Genomic DNA, 17,194 nt, shown 5'->3' with positions numbered 1-17,194 from the left:
TAGCTATATGGGCTAGGTCATGGATAGGGGCATAACTCTCAAGCATCAAGTTGAAACAAAGGTAATGTGTCTACACAGGATTTTATTTTTAAAGAAAAATGTAGGCCTACAGCAGAATTTCATATATATATATATATATATATATATATATATATATATATATGCATAATATATTATATGCACATTTTGGGTATATGCAAATTGTCATATACATTACAACATAACAGTAGCCTACAATTGGTCAGATTCAACATTTGGTTTTCATTTTGTAACTATAGCCTATGGAATTAGACTAGCACAAAGCTAAATGTATACACCATTTGCCTGTAAGTCTACACATACATCTTAATGTAACCTAACTATATCATAATATTTTATGTAGACAAGCTCAGACCATACAGAGTGCATTTAAACTTTTAAGTTTGGTATGATACTGCTGACCGAGAGGTGTAATAATTGTGACAGATTAATTGTGCCCCGGAAGCCTCTGGAACTCAGGCCAGGAACTCAGGCCAACCTCTCAGCTGCAGCAGGCACAGGGAAAGAAGAGGCAGGAGTCTGACTCAGGATCGTTGTACTTCCCAGAGGCCGGCAAGTCCTTGCATTCCATAATAAAGGCCTGGAGTTCAGACGCAGGGATACCCTCTTGCTGCTGTTGCTGAAATTGATTGAATGATAGCTTTAGTTTCTTTATGGTGCAATGAGATTTTGCTTTTCCCATATACAACAATGCAGTTATCATGTAGGTTATATTTTTGAATACTTTAGTTCTAATCTATTTTTCTCTGAGTTGTATGTTGTATTGAATATTCTTGGAATTTAATAGTTTTTACCTTGATAGTCTCATATGTGTCTGTGATGAGAGCAATGAAGAGACTGAGGACCATGTATGTGAACAGGGAGATGAAGGTGTACACATAAACTCTGCTGAAAAGCCAGACTAAGTACTTTTTTCCCCGCAGTTTGGTAAATGTGGAATATATTTCATCCCCATTGATGAGGGAAAACAAGCAGTCTGCCACCATGTTAAAGGTACGGAACTATGGGAAGTAAGGATTGCGTTAATATCTGAATCAAGTAAAACATCTCTGCAACATTTGTTTTTCTTTCTCTTCTGCTTACATTTTCATGGTGTGGTCCCAGCACAATCCAACCACAGAAGCAGTAGCTTAGGTAGATCATTACAGCACACGTTAAAAAGCGGATCACATTTGGGAAGGCTGCCCTCAGGGTGAGGATCAGAATCTGACAGAACAAAGAACTCCTGTCACTAGAGGAAAAGACTGGTTGGGTGTCACTGTGATATCTCATCTTACTGCCATGTTAAGTTGAGTCAGTGCCTGAAACCAGCTGACAGTTTCCTGAATGAGTGAAGGCATTGGCCTGAATTAAAAGTCAAAGGCCTTTACAACAAAATAGAGAGTAATTTGAGAATTCATAGAAATATGGTGAAATATGAGTAATGACATGTATGCCTTTGGGAATAAGGGGGATCATTTCACATGGCTTATTTAGTCATTTTGTTAGCATATTTGTGTAGATTTCTTATATGTTTATGTGTGCATGCCTTTCATCATGGAGAATGAACAATAATTGTATACTATTTATGAAGATCTCACATTATATTTCTGGAAGAAGCCCAGGTATCGCAAAACACCAATCCACACAAACATTGTCGAAGTTCCCAACAAAATGCTGCAGACATCGTAGTTTGTTAGCACCTGCAACATGAGAAGACTAAATGTTGATGACAATGACCATGTTATGACAATGGCATTGACACTGACAATAAACTATATGTTTAGTTATAGTTTAACAATGACTATGAAACATAGTTTATTGGTTATATGTCCGAGGGTGATAGTTAAGCTTACCTTGGTCTGGATGCCTATTTTCATAACAGAACCAGTAATAGTAAGTGTGTCACTGATGATGATAAGAATATACCAGCCATTGACGAATTCCAGACGGTCTGACATGGACACTGTCTTCTGATAGTGTTTTTGGAAAAACATAGCATATTCCTGTGAAATAGCATCAGAGATATTCATGATGTTCTAGTCAGGTGTCAACTTTTCTTAACATGCTAAAATGGGCCAAACAGGCTGTGTGCTAGCCAGTGAACAGTGTTATCTTGAAACATGCACTCAGGATGTAGGCCAGTCTGTAGTTAAGAGGAGTTCATATAGGCTAGTCTATTGCAAACATCACAGCTTACACTTACAGACTGCAGCTGAAGTCCATTGAGCACAGAGCGTATGCATAGAATGAGAGACACCAGACAAGCAAGAATGATGAAAGAATCAAATGTGAGAATCAGGGTGAGGTGATAGTCCTTATCTGCTGCAATGAAACATAAACATAAGTTTAGTTTGTGTCATAATGAACAAAAATCTGTTAAGTCGTACTCCACCCTCTGTTTGAAAACTGTATTGCATTGCTTTGCTTCATCTATGATCTGGTGGTGTATGCTGGGTGTTACAAGTATATAAAGAGGATCATCTTTTTCTGTTTATGGCTAACTGAAAACTCTTAAAAGTATAGTAAGTAAGTTTTGATCCCGTGAGGGAAATTTGGTCTGCATTTATCCTAATCCGTGAATTAGTGAAACACACTCAGCACACAGTGAACACACACAGTGAGGTGAAGCACACACTAATCCCGGCGCAGTGAGCTGCATCAACAGCGGCGCTCGGGGAGCAGTGAGGGGTTAGGTGCCTTGCTCAAGGGCACTTCAGCCGTGCCTACTGGTCGGGGTTCGAACCGGCAACCCTCCAGTTCCAAGTCCGAAGCGCTAACCAGTAGGCCACGGCTGCCCCACAAAAAAAGGAATGTGTTGTCCCTATCTGGACACAGAGATGTGTTAAAAAGACAACGAAAGTTGTGTTGTTTTCAACACATTCGTTTTAAGAGTGAATAAGCATCCTAACTATGCATTTGGTATATGAAGAAATGTGTGAGCATTGTGTAAGTGTAAGAGCATCCTTACAGGACCCAGATATGTTCCAGTCTTTGCACACATTGATCTGCACATGGTTGTCCAGTGATATCTTAATCCGTCCACTATGGGCCGTGTTGTCAAACAAAATCTGAGTTTGTAGAAAGCATTAGATATTAGATGGTACCAAAACACAGGGCTATTAAAGCAGTTAAAAAGATGGGATGCCTCTTTTGTCTAATAAAAGTAATGACCCACCACAGTCCTGAAAGCATAGCAGTCTGGTAACTCGTTGTGACGCACTGTTTGCAGATTTATAGTCTTGATAATTAGGTAGACTTTAACAGACAGTAGCCTATGAATATATAAATAACAACATAATTCAAAACAAAATATTCTACAAACGTTCTACCTTGGATTTATGAAATAAATAAAAAGAGGCATGCAAATAATTAGGAATGCTCATAGAAAAATACTGCTAAATGTATGTGTATTGATGTGACATCTGAAACTGGGGAAAGCGCACATGACCTTTTAAAATCCAGAGTAAAATTCATGTCTTGTATTGCAGCATCTTTGAGTGGTGCCAGAGGGTAGATAGACAGACACTCTGGTGGGAAAATAGTAAACAGGCTTTTATTAATCTTTAGTAGACGTCAGCCCCTTTAAATAACATACTATGTATCATCTACTCTTATACTGTAGTAGGCTTCTGATTAAGCCGTGTCTTTCTTTATCAACAATTATCCAAAGGCAGAAGATGTTTATTCAGTATGTTTAGTGTTTAAGATGAATAAAGTGTACAGTATAGTTTTTTCACTGTCTCCTCACATATGTCATATGTTAAGCTGCACTTATAACCAAAAAGAAAACAGTAAGTCACTTTCTTTCACTCACACACACACACACACACACACACACACACACAATTGTATATCACCTTTCTCAATAAATGGGTCAATGTCAAATGTGTCATTGCCAGGAGAGATGCTCCCATGTCTGTAGAACTCCTGGCAAAGGGACAACGGGGTGGAAACGCCATCATTTTTCTCATACGCATGATTTCCCACGGTGAGATTTGGCAGGTTCATGTACTAATGGAGAAAAATGAAATTCACTCAACAGGAAGTCTATAGCTCCCATATTGATTTACGATGTTCGAAATGATTACCAAACAGAGGGTTTGATAACTGTTATAAATATGCTCTCATCAATGGGTTGGAATTTGGAATGCATGCTGGAGGTGTGATGGGCGGACAATAGAAAGTGAAAAGTAATCCCTATGGGCTTGCAACAATGACTAAGTTATTTTAGAAAGTTTGAAAGTATACTTCATGAATGGGGCGAGCAGTGCAATTTTGACTGCAAATTAGCTTTGGGGTTTTTTGGATATTGGAGCGATTTCTTTGTTACAGTGAGAAAGTTGGCAAGCAACACAGGAGTACTTTGTAATGGAATGGCATGGATGAACTGGGGAAAACAGGATTTTTACTGATCTCCTCACATCATGGTATTTGTGAAAGAACTGCCTTTTAACAAGTAGTCTCATTGACATTGACAGCTGATTCAAGCTTGACAAGATTCCCTATAGAAGGTGTGGTTCATAAGGGCCTTTCAGTGACTGACGTCTCAACTGAACCACAATGAGCTACAAAGCCTGCATGGTGAAGTATGGTGGGGCAGCTCAGCATTCAGGCATATAGAAACATGTTTTGCTATTTTACAATAGGTCACATTCTGACTGTAAATATATGAGTTTGAATATATATACACATTTTGCATACATAGAGTTGGCTCTTCAGTCTGTAGTTAGGCTAGAAATGTGTCGCTTGACAGCTGAAGGTTAGACCTGAAAACAAGTTGAGCATGGTCATAAATAGAGGCACTTAAGACCGCTTGGTTTAAAAGAAACGAGCACGTCAGCTACACACAAAAACTGAATGTGGTGAATGTGGTAATTACTGCTTCCTGTGGGTATCAAGGAAAGTATGACAAACAGTGATGATATTACCTGATTTATGATGTAATTGATGTGGGCATACACTTCTTTACTTGTGTACACAGCATAATTTTTGTCCTGATCTTCATATCCCTTCAGGAAAAGGTGCTTTAAGGTCTTGATATTTTCTTCTTTGAAGGTGACCATCATCTCGTTACTCAGCCCAAAAGACACCAGCTTCAGAAAAGTGCACAAAAAGTAGGTGTTCAATTCCACGCAAGTCATGAAAATGACTTTTGGCATGTGACAGTGTCATTTTCAGTCAGAACAAACATATTGATAAAGACAAAATCAGCCTTATATCAATATTTGCAAGGGGTATGAATAATTTTGTTCTTAACTGTAAAGAAATTAAAAGTCAACTATAGTGCAATTCTGTATTAAGCTCAGCCATGTAAAGTCTAATGAGTTATCACTCTTACCTGGCCTGTGATTAGAAGTATCTTCAGAATTTGCAACATTAACTTCCATGGTTTACGGCCTCTGGCATGGTATTTCTCACAAGGACTCATGAAAAAATATTTAAGCTTCCTCCTGAAATGATCCACCACCCTGTGATCCACATTCGATGTAGCGGCTGTCCATTGGTAGTCCTGCTTAAGGCGAGCTGCAGGGTCACTTGTTATTAGTAGGTCTTGGTCTGCCATTGCATGTGCTCCTTACAGGTCCCTTAGTTCTAAGACTATTTAAGATTACTTAAGTGAAATAGACAAATCCATGCTGTTTGGCTTGTTGACTTAGGTAGAATGAGAATGAGAATGAGTGAAGACGCATGTTAAGACCGAAGTGGCAGAGCAAGAAAACAGTTTTATCTTGATAAAGAATTCATACAGATGAAGAGTTCAAGGATTCTTTTCATTCTTAAGTTTCATAAAACAAGTTCTACAGCATTCTTTGCATCAAGCTGCCAATCATGGTCACCCCTAAATTCAGCACGGAAAAAGCCTACAGAAACAAATAAGATACAAAAATAAATCACTCAAACTTTCTTTAACAGTGGCAAAACAAAGATTGTTCCTTTTTTCTTCTTAGATTTTGAGAGTATACATGCATAAACCAACACATATTTCAATGGATCAGTCTGGTACTCTGGTACTGTTAGTATAAGTATAAGTATATATCTTTTGATTCCATGAGGGAAATTTGGTCTCTGCATTTATCCCAATCCGTGATTTAGTGAAACACACTCAGCACACAGTGAACACACAGTGAGGTGAAGCACACACTAATCCCGGTGCAGTGAGCTGCCTGCAACAGCGGCGCTCGGGGAGCAGTGAGGGGTTAGGTGCCTTGTTCAAGGGCACTTCAGCCGTACTGGTCCGAAGCGCTAACCAGTAGGCCACGGCTGCCCCATTGTTGCTGTTATGTCAGATTGAACAATGCCATGTGAGCCATTCACTACCAATGCGGATGCAATGAGAGCTTGAAGCCTAAGACGGTAAAAAAAGCAACACATTTATTCTCTTGTAACCATCACAGCTTTAAATAAAAACTGACAAGATAGTGTGAACAGAAAACATTTACCATTGTATTCTGTCTTCCCTTATATCCCACTTTACATATTAGACTACAGCCTAAAATAAACTATTGTGGAACACAGATATATGAACTGGAACATTTCTAACACAGGATTTGTTCTTTCACATAGAGTATATAGACAGACACCTATTTCTTCCGAAGTTTGCATTGATAATTTCACAATCAATTTATTTTAGCTTCATGATTTATTTCCATGTGTAGTGGTTCCACTGTTAGATTCATTTGTTTTACCTAACTTCAACCACCAGCTAAACACCAGTGGGAGCAGTCAGTGACGCTACATATATCATCCTGAATATGAGTTAGTTCAGTTAGTTACTTTCAGTTTGATTTATAATCCTCTGTCAGTTGGTTTTTAAATTTGAGCCGGTTTTGATTTCTTTATAATGACTTCAGTGTGATTTGCGGTTATACATTAATGATACAAAATATATGCTTTTCCTGATCATTATCAGTGATAGAAGATGATGGCTGTCTAGAGGTCATGATAACAAATGCCAACGCATGGCTCCATCTGTTGTCTGACATCATTCTATGAGCAAGGTTGTTGTGCATGAACTAACGGCATCATGTGGTGTGAGACAGCTTTTAGCTGCACCGATGTTTGTGCTTAGTACCTTTCTCAGGTATTACATTCGCAATAAATTTTGCATAGTTATTAAGCAAGCTTTAGTTAGATTTTAGACTTTGCCCAACATTTGCATCAGGGCCCTATGACACTGAGGGGTCTTATTCCAATCCACAACCAACATCATGGGCATGTTCTGAAGTGGCCTGTTGTGAAGAATGTGCCCAAAGGTTGAGGTTGCTATATAATCAGCCAGCTATAAACACATCACAGGCAAGTTTCAACTGGCTTGGGATCCTAGGATTTCCTATAACCTTAGGTATACAAGGAGGTATACAAACTCTGAGTGAAGCTGTATAGTGAAGGATTTCTCCTTGACCATGCATGAACCATTTAAAAAGGCACAAGATGGGTAAAAAAACAACGTGAAGACAGCTAAAAATGATCAGACAAGATATATGCACCATGAACAAAGACAAATAAAGGACAACACTAACACAAATACACATCTTACTCATAAAATAATAGAAAGGTTCAATGGTCTCAGAAGTGGGCCTATGCCATGATGGTACAGATGGTAAAGTCATTGGCATGGGGTAGGTTCACTAGCTGTTATGGGCGAGGTGAAATGGACCGGGATCGCAGTGGTTGAAAATTGGCGTCCCCACCACTGGCCGTGCTCCCACAAGCACCAGGGTCTGTGTCCTGCACCTCATCCAGGACCTCCTCCGGTAGCGGGGGAGCCCCTGGGTCTCCGGGCTTGGGTAAAGATGAAACACAGGAGGATGACCCAATCATACTGACACTACTGCCAACAACATTGCCCCCAAGGTTGTCTCGCCCCCTAGGAGACCCACTGAACAGGTTTAGTGAACTAGAGGCCATCGAGTTATTTGGGCTCCTCTCGCCCTCTGGGTGGTAAAGCAGGGTGGAGGCATAGCACTTGTCATAGTTCGAATCATAAGAGAATGTCCGAGAGAGGTCGTTGGTGGCACCGGGCTTGTGAGTATAGTTTGAGCTTGGACTTGCACTGCAGGCTTCAGCTGCGGGATACAAAAGTACAACTTCTCTTAAACTTCAACAGATAGGCCAACAATAAATTTGGTCACAGTAAGCTTTAGCCTAATATTTGCAAGCTGGTCTGCTACATTAGGAGTTGGGCTCCAGTGACACATCTATAGGCTACACAGTTATTCTTACCCTTCAAGGCGGCTATCCTCTCATTCTTGACCTTCTGCACCTCATCGGTTATCCTAGTGATGAGGAAGTTAATAGTGCGCTCCCGACGGATAGATTCAATTAACGTATCCAAGCCCCGAGGGTTTTCGGCCAGGAAATCCAAGAGCTTTCCAGCGCGCTTGCGGTCTGTGGTACGGCAGTTTATCTCCTCCGTATCGTCTCGAGTCAGGATCTTCCTTGAGCGAAGGTAGTCAAAATGTCGACTGGCGATGATCTTGTCGACCAGGTACGGGCGTAGCCTTTCAAGTGCCTGGCAATAATAAAAAAATGGATGGGTAAGGTTAGGTAACGTTAGCTTACCGAGGTAAAGCATCATTCTATTGTGGAACTAAGTTAGGGAAATGCTTCTCAACACGTCCACTGAGTTTAATCTTCATGAGCTATTTAAAATCAATGGTGTTTGAGTTGACCGTATCAGCCCCTGTTGTCATTGCCACAATCTGAAACTGATGATACTAATTCTTTTAGATTCGCCAGGTAACCTTTTAGTTAGGGCCTAGGTCTATTCATTGCGCGCAAAGTTTATTGAGTGCCCCACAGAACTTAGCCCAGTTTAGTTAAAATGGACATTGGGGTATTTCCACAAGAGTTCTAGTCATGCATGACTTCATTCACTATCCCATATGCATTGGCAATGCTATGAAACAAGAGACTAGCCTACTTTTAGGCTACCACCAAGATACCACGACAACGGCATTTTCTTTCTTTAACTTTCATGCAGACATAACCTACTGACACTTTAACGCTCTTTAGGCTACCCATATGTCCAACGCGTCGAGGCAAATTTGTTTAAAGAAAATTCAACTGAATGTTCGAGTAGGTAGGCTATCAACAGTGAATACTCACTTCCTTTTTTATTTCAGCCATGTCATCTTCCGTCAGGTGAGGAAAATCCATTCTACTAATTTAGTGGTTTCCCAACCCTGCTTCCTAAAGCTACGGCTCTAAAACAAATGTTTAGGTCTGTAAAAGATCAATTTATGTAACGAAACGTCAGCGTGCCTACATTTTAAGAATGTTGTATGCCAGTAGCCTACATGCACCTTGCTTTGCCAACTCTAAACATCGGAAGGAGAGAGAGAGGGGGAACTGTGTGAATTTGACTACTTCCTCATTCAGTTTGACGTAAGTTTTAGCAGAAATCTATCCGGGTGGATCAAACTGTGTGGTTTCGTATTATGCCTACTACTAGTAGGCTATTGGTACATTAACAATTGACAATATCTACCAAAAGAAAACTTTGAACGATAATATCCTAGACAGGTCTAAATCTAGGCTAACATTAGAAAGGCCTCCTTAGAGACCAAACAGGGGTGTTTTGTTAGGTTTGATTGAAGCAGTATGCCAGTAAATGATCCAGGGTAAATATTATTTCAAGACACCATGAACAGTGATTGAGCGAATCCCACTAATATTATTTTCATAAATAATAGGGGATGGATCTGTCTTTGACAGATGCCTACAACACAAGTGGCCTCGGGGTGGAGCTATAGGGCTATGAAAATGTGTCTAATTACGTCACTCCCGGTCATCTTATAATTTTTAACCTACCCAGACTTGAATTCATTTTGTCGACTGAAATGGCAAGGTGCTTGCTATCAGGCTAAGATTAAACTCTGGCTCAGAGTTCTAATTTACTTTAGAAAACAACACAAGAGAAATAGTTGACTTCTAAATGGGAGCTCATAAACAGGCTATTTTATGTGAAACTCAAAGAACCTTTACTTTGTCATGTGCAGCGACTGAATTTAATTGCATTTAAAAGAAGAAATAGTATAAAAGTTGAGTCTGAATGAGCCATCCCTGGACCTTGATCACTGAAGATCACACAAATTTGAATGATGGGCAAAGAGCAAGGTCTAACTAAAACTACTAGGCAAAATCAATTTGCTAATTTAACACCATGGGCAAGACCTAACATTGACAAATCAGCTCAATGATCCTTTACCACATAATAACAAATAGCTCATGGAGACATGCACAACAACAGATAGACTTTGCACTTTGCCCACCATTTAAATTAGGGCTCGGAGAGTTTTCCTTTCTTGACTAGACACATATTGATTTGTTTTAACACCAGCATACAGTATGAAATACCACTGTGAATGCATCTGTGAATGGATGGAGATTTTGAATTCAGTTTGGCAAGTAAGGAAAAGTAGCATCAGCATAAAATCAGTCACAGTTTAAATGAGCATTAGACCTATTTTACTCCCTATACTACAAAGTAAATGTTCATGGCTATGCGTATAAAAAAACACTGTAATCACTGTTCCCAAGAAGCCTCGGAGTGCTCAGAGACAGGAGGTTTTGGCATTTTTCTTGTGACTTTGCAGGCAGCCCAGTGGATACTGCCGAGTCAGCAGGAGAGCACAGACGAACACAATGTTCCTTTTCTGAGTGCTCGGAGGACTGTGGGATTTAAATATGGGAAAGTGGTTGAGTAGAGTGATGTCAGAAGAACTGCATTAGCAATCATCTCTTTGAACTCCTCTGATACACCACAGGCATTTTTGTGTCTGACCTATCAGAAATGTGAATGATTCATCAGCATTTCAGACAGAAACGGATCTCGTCTGCCCTGATGCACTGCATAAACACAGCTGGTTTTTTTCCACTGAAGCATTGGTCTTAGTAGATGCAAACACAGTGTGAGTCAAAGTAATCCAGAACTACAGTATGACAAATGTTGTCATGCATGAAATAATTTGTTTAAGATTGTTAATATATAAAAAAATAATATATAAAAAATAATCAACATGAGTGAATATAAAGGTTTTCGTGAATAATGTTGTGAACAAGACAGGAATGGTTGGATGTTTTTCTGTCTTTCACAATTTAATTCAAGGATGTAACTATGGAAATACATGTTATGCAATTACTCTGTACAACTTAATCCCCAATTGTGTGGCCATGCCATGCTTATATAAATGCCATACGATCCACCATTATTGATGTGTGTTAAGTTTAATTTATGACATATTCAGAATGTACACCCTGTAATTAGATAATATGGTTTCAGAAGCTTTCATGTTCACCCAAAGGGATAAGGGAAAGTCACACATGGCAATTTAGCTGACACCTTCTGGTGCAGGGTTTTGGTAATCCAATCCAAACTTGACAGCTGTGACAAGGATCTCGGATAGCAACCTGTTAATTAGTCCATGGAACAATTACATCAATGTAATGTTTGTTTGACTAGTTGTCAAGCCAACACAGACAACTGTATCCAATATGATATGTACTGAGATGAATCAAAACAACATTTTTCTCTAGTGCAACAATATTTTCTCCAACAGCCAAGATTTACATTTATCATTTATTCATTCATGAAAAGCAACTTACACAAATGGGGAGAACAACATTCAAGCTATGTAATGGTGCAGAGGAGATAGGTGGGAATTAATACTGCATCAAACAATATTACCAGAGGATGAGAGTGCAGATGTTAGTACTAGTCAAAGAAGGAGAAAGTGGTAGGGAAGAAGGAGGGAATAGAGGGAAGAGAGGGAAGGAGGGAAGAGAGGGAATAGAAGGAGAGGGTTAGTTGTGTTTGATAGAAGTGTTAGGAGAGGAGGTACCTGCGGAAGAGTTAAGTCTTCAAGAGCTTCTTGAAGATAGACATGTATCCTATATATTATAGTATAGTTCTGAATTTGCTAAGTTAATGTAAGACATCAGAAATGATTAATGATAAACACTATTTTGCATAGTCTACAAAGTCAATGTTCTTTAAATCATATATTTTCAGAATATAAGCATTCAACAATATTTTCCCCAAGACCGACTGCACAAATATGCATTGTCAAGTCAGCTCCAAGAAACCAGTGAGGTTCTAATTTCTATAGCAAAGTCAATTCCCCTCTGAACCTAACTTGTGCCATCCACTGTGGGGAAAAAAACATGATTGAGTATGCTCAAGCACATTTCCTGTAAACATCACCAAGTCTTCATCTGGATTGATGGATGGAAGGCAAGGTAATTTATGTTTTGCGTTTCTTGATGTGTCGCAAGGAAGGTATTTTTTTCACGGTTCATCCTCTGTAGATCCTGCATGGAATGTTCCACAATGGATTTTCCTCCAGCACATTCCTCCCCACCCTGGGACCTCTGTTTGTCTAGTCTTGTTCCAAGCCCAGTCCATTATCCCAGCTGGACTTAAGATCCCATAGGAAGTTAAACATATCCTATTCCAGGAACACATCATTCTTCTCTCCTTTTGCCACATTTTTGCATAAAGACATTTACATTACAAATGTAAACAAGAAATCCCTCAATAAGAGGGAGATGTTAAGACCGACCTCAGAACAGTTTTATCAGAATATGGAGAGCTGTGGGATCTGGGATAAAGGCCTTTAAATTAAAAAGCTTCCCAATAATAATAATAGGCCTAATAATAAAACACACACACACACAGAGGCCTACACATTGACCATTATATTTAGCCTATATTTCATCCGCGTCACGACACGTTTGTAGCTGTCCCATTGTAATATCTGAATCAATTGCAGTATAAGCGTAGCCTAGTATAGTTGAAACCGTTTTTAAACACTGTTTAAGCAATAGGCTTACATTTTCATCCCTGATGATTATATTTTCGCTCTATTGTTCGAATAGCGTGAGCTTCGGGGGGTACAGCTATTTCGACTGGTGACGTCACTCTCCATTTTATATAGGCTTACACACATGATTTCACATTTGTGGTTCACAGTCAATTTTCCTTCAAACTATAGGTCATATGACCGTGGCTGGCTGGCTGACAAGTTAAAAGAAACTAGTCATACTAGCAAGCACAATATACCTTATACGTTATGGGAAGGGATGGATTTGGGTAAACCCGTGCGCAAAGTTGCGCGCCACAGTCAAAAAACTATCTTTTGGTATAACAGTACAGTGCAAACATGGAAATGCATACAGACCAATAGCACGGAAATGGCAAACAACTTTTTAACACCCAGAATTGTTTACAGATGGGCCACAGAAAGTCTCCCGTTTAATAGCCAAGTTCACCTAGCCTAAAACAACGCCCTGCCTTTGGTTAATCTGATTCGTTTTTCTTGGATAGCCTAAGCCTACCAAACATCAAGCAAATAAAAAAATGACCTGTTCACGGTTGGAAAACAAATATCTTCACGTTGTTTAGCCTAGGCAATTCATATAATGTAGCCTAGGCAATTCATTGTGCGCCTGGTGTTGTATCACAAAACGTTTGTGCAGCAATACGCTTTTAAGAAAGGCTGATCTCTAATAATGGAAACGAGGAAAGACATTTCAGGTCCAATTATGGGTGTATGGGCATTTGCTTAAAAAAGGTTGAGAACCACTAATCTACATGCAAAATTCCCTGAATATTAGTGCAGATTCCGTCTTGTTAAGACATTAATGCACAATGATAAATCGCCTCATTAAACCTCTCCCCGTGTCAGTATATCTATGGAACTCCTCATATGGCGTGTGATTGTAGGCCTGATTTTTAAGCTAAGCAGCAGCGATGGTCGTGGCCGCTTAGTGGAAGGGAGACCTCCGGTTAAACCATAGCGATCTTGCTACTCAATGTTTTTCTAAAGGTTGGCTATCACTGTTACAAAGGCAGTGAAATATTAGACGAATGGCCAGTTGGCCACCGCTTGTTAACCCATTCGTATATCAGGCTACACTGTGCATTTGTTTTAATTCGTCAGTATTATATCATAGCAAAGAACACAGTCTGAATAAATGGTACAGCCCAATGGGGGTGAGGGTTTTAAAATCGTATTTCATTAGATGGTAATACTGCATTTAATTACATGCAATATTGGATAACATTAAAGTTTATTACATTTTTTCAGTACCCCCCAAACTATTTTTTTCATCCCTTTTGGGAGGGTCCAAGTCTCATCTAGGGGGGTCGGACCCCCCCCCCCAATACCCAGTAATTCGAACCATGGACCTCCGCGAAGCGAAGGGGGCGTCTTTCCTGGATGGAGAAGTGCATTTGAAACATTCCAGGCATAGTTTCAGGAACACCTCACAACCGAACCAGATCGTACGTAAGCGCACATAGCATTATAAAAGAGAGGGAGACACGACTTCGGCAGTACAACTGACAGTAGAGGCACTGAGCGCATGTGAGTTTACAATTGAGATTGCAGAGGGAAAGAACAGAAGACATGCTGGTGCTTTCTATTACCATTATCATGTATGGATGCCTTGCAATGGTAAATATGACTTTCCTTAACCTATCTAAAGAAACTAGCCTAATTGACATACTGCTGATGTCTATCTCTTCAACATTTAAATGAAAAATTAACTTTTCGCCTGCCACAGGCTTCCTCCACATGCCCTTCAGTGTGCGTATGTCCCCTGGAAACTCCACGGTGCGAACTGGGAGTCAGTTTGGTGACGGACGGATGCGGTTGTTGTAAGGTCTGCGCTAGACAGCTGAACGAGGACTGCAGCAACACAGAGCCGTGCGACCACATCAAAGGACTTCAGTGCAATTTCGGGGCTAGCCGGGATGCAACTAAAGGCATATGTCGAGGTACGAATACGAATATGTTTTTTTGGAGGGGGAAGTGCTTTGTGATATCTGTTGGTGACGGATCTCTCAACTCCATTGTAACTGATTTTCCTCTCTAACAGCCAAGCTTGAAGGAAGACCTTGTGAATTCAACAACAACATTTACCAGAATGGAGAAACCTTTCAGCCAAGCTGTAAGCATCAGTGTACTTGCATAGATGGTGCCGTGGGGTGCGTTCCACTGTGTCTTCAGGAGCTATCTGTACCGGCCCTTGGGTGTCTCAACCCCACACTGGTCAAGGTGCCTGGCCAGTGCTGTGACAAGTGGGTCTGTGCCAACACAGACAAGCAGAACGTGAAGAAAGGCCAAACCAAACCTGGTCAACCTGAAGACAACTTCACACAGAAGAATAAGATGTTCTCCAAATTCTCCAAAGGAAATCCTCAAGCAGGTCAGTACTTCAGCCTCACACTTATGTTCAAGTATTACTCACCTTTACTAACTGTAAGGTTTAGGTTACCAGGTAGAATCTTTTACTTATAGTTAAATTTCCCATCTCTGAATCAGCCCTTTTGATCAAAAATGTTTTCAAAGTAAATTATTGTCCTAGTAGCCAACCTATGCCAATGAGGACTAGCAGTGTGTGAATGTCAGTTATATTGCCATAGGCATTATAACATTCATTGAATGTCTTTCTCTGCCCTCTTAGCTTACAGAGACCAACCTGTGACCCGCTTGTTGTCTTCTGGTCTGAAGTGTGTCACTCATTCGACCAGCTGGTCTCCATGCTCCAAGACCTGTGGCATCGGGGTCTCTACCAGGGTGACCAACAGCAATCCACAGTGCAAGCTAGTGAGGAAGTCACGGATTTGCCAAGTGCGACCCTGCTCTTCATTCTCACAGTCTAGTTTAAAGGTAAGCATATAGTGTATAACTTAAATATAACCTAGCATGCGGTTGTATGGTGTATTGTGTTGGAAACACATACTGATTTGAGAGACAGTAATACATCTGTTTTGATTTTCCAGAAAGGGAAGAAGTGCAGTCGCATCGAAAAGCCAAAGCAGCCAGTGAAGCTGACGTATGCAGGCTGCAGCAGCGTGAAGAAATACTGGCCAAAATACTGCGGCTCGTGTCTGGACGGACGGTGCTGCCGCCCAGAGCAGACCAGAACTCTGCCAGTGCAGTTCCAATGTGACAGCGGGGAGACCTTCACCAAGGACGTGATGATCATCCAGACTTGCAAGTGCAGCTCAGACTGTCCCATCAGATTTGAGGGCCCCCTCCCAATGCACAGGCTGGAGAATGACATCCACAGGTTTACTGATGATGAGTGACGAAGAGATCTGTATATGAGGCTTGTATTGGGTACATTATACATTGAACCTCCTGTTAGACAAGATTTCATGAGCAACTGGGAGGAAATCTTGATAACATGCAGAGAAGTGTGGAATGTTTTCTATATTACTTCATAATATTGGAGCATCAGTATTAGCTTCATGTTGAAGCATATTATCTATTATAATTTATTAGTATTATTTTTTTTTTATTGTGATTGTGAATTGATTGTGTATACAGACATATTGTGTTTTGTATACAAACAACACACATTGTTGTGACTGTAGGTTTCATTCTGTTTGTTCAGGTTCTGTTGGTTTGGCAGTCAGTGCTGCTTCCATTGGTTTATAAAAAAGTCATGTTATAAATTAAGACCAAGCAGCTGTCTGTGTTTATGAGTGTATTTTGTTGTTTGTTTTTATATCTATTTATTAATGATGAGGTCATATTTTTGTATTATACTTGTATTTTATTTACACAATGTTGACTATGTGGTGTGAATAAAAATGTATTTATAGAAAATATTTGCCTATATGCGGTACATGTCTTTTTTTAAGTATAAGTGTGAAGCTAAAGTGATTCTTAAAGCGCTGGTAGAAAAAGGGGAAAGTGCAGAGAGTATACTGAAGATAGCATTGTGACAATCAGAGGATGTGCTTCAAGTGTTATAGCACATGAAGTGGAGAAAAACAGACCGATAAAACGACAGGCCCCAGGGTTGGTTGTCTTGCCGTGATAGCTTTCAGATTACATGAAATGTACAAATAAGTAATGTATTATGTTTTATATTGTTTATATCGAGTCCATTATCAATCATTTGTTTCACTTTGATGCTGGACAATCATGAGGAAATAGACCTACATTAGACTTGATTTCATATAACTTATTAACACAATTAAATAATGTATTAACTAACTCTTATATTACCACTAGGCCTAATCTTATTTTATTAACCCGCTGTAGTAGTTCTACAGCACCATTGTAGAAAGTGTTTTTTTCCTGTTAAACCACTGATCTGTGGCTGCACCCATTGATATGTGCTTTGAACTGAGCATGTTGGAGGTTTGAACCGA

At 39.9% G+C, this 17,194-nt stretch overlaps 3 protein-coding genes across 5 annotated transcripts; 1 reads left to right on the top strand and 2 right to left on the bottom strand.

Annotated features, from left to right (window-relative positions):
* Positions 1 to 123: 123 nt before the first annotated feature.
* Positions 124 to 6,261, bottom strand: mcoln3a (mucolipin TRP cation channel 3a). 3 transcript variants are annotated; one of them, XM_076293547.1, is made up of 12 exons: positions 5,360 to 6,261; positions 4,950 to 5,114; positions 3,879 to 4,032; positions 3,470 to 3,548; positions 3,197 to 3,293; positions 2,990 to 3,089; positions 2,225 to 2,343; positions 1,875 to 2,024; positions 1,620 to 1,721; positions 1,123 to 1,245; positions 834 to 1,040; positions 124 to 652 (listed from the first exon to the last, which is right to left on the bottom strand). In XM_076293547.1, the coding sequence occupies exons 1-12, from the start codon at positions 5,582 to 5,584 to the stop codon at positions 521 to 523; spliced, it is 1,653 nt and encodes a 550-aa protein (XP_076149662.1). In that variant the 5' UTR covers positions 5,585 to 6,261; the 3' UTR covers positions 124 to 520. The 3 variants fall into 3 exon arrangements, with proteins under 3 accessions (XP_076149662.1, XP_076149661.1, XP_076149660.1); XM_076293546.1 differs by having other exon boundaries at positions 124 to 658; positions 2,225 to 2,340; XM_076293545.1 differs by having other exon boundaries at positions 125 to 658.
* Positions 6,262 to 6,371: 110 nt separating this feature from the next.
* bcl10 (BCL10 immune signaling adaptor) lies at positions 6,372 to 9,349 on the bottom strand. The gene is made up of 3 exons (XM_076293549.1): positions 9,130 to 9,349; positions 8,245 to 8,533; positions 6,372 to 8,087 (listed from the first exon to the last, which is right to left on the bottom strand). Exons 1-3 carry the CDS (start codon positions 9,178 to 9,180, stop codon positions 7,657 to 7,659), a joined length of 771 nt encoding a protein of 256 aa, XP_076149664.1. The 5' UTR covers positions 9,181 to 9,349; the 3' UTR covers positions 6,372 to 7,656.
* Positions 9,350 to 14,159: 4,810 nt separating this feature from the next.
* On the top strand, positions 14,160 to 16,645 carry LOC143133718 (CCN family member 1-like). The gene is made up of 5 exons (XM_076293548.1): positions 14,160 to 14,480; positions 14,590 to 14,803; positions 14,905 to 15,234; positions 15,493 to 15,698; positions 15,812 to 16,645. The coding sequence occupies exons 1-5, from the start codon at positions 14,433 to 14,435 to the stop codon at positions 16,118 to 16,120; spliced, it is 1,107 nt and encodes a 368-aa protein (XP_076149663.1). The 5' UTR covers positions 14,160 to 14,432; the 3' UTR covers positions 16,121 to 16,645.
* Positions 16,646 to 17,194: the final 549 nt, after the last annotated feature.

The sequence above is a fragment of the Alosa pseudoharengus genome, unplaced genomic scaffold (genome assembly GCF_046254945.1).
Source record: "Alosa pseudoharengus isolate Yale_2024_CS ecotype anadromous, Long Island Sound unplaced genomic scaffold, YU_APseudo_1.1 YU_APseudo_1.1_scf_2, whole genome shotgun sequence".
Taxonomy (NCBI): domain Eukaryota; kingdom Metazoa; phylum Chordata; class Actinopteri; order Clupeiformes; family Clupeidae; genus Alosa; species Alosa pseudoharengus.
The sequence above is the reverse complement of the archived record's forward strand: the minus strand, read 5'-3'. Positions and strand labels throughout refer to the sequence as shown.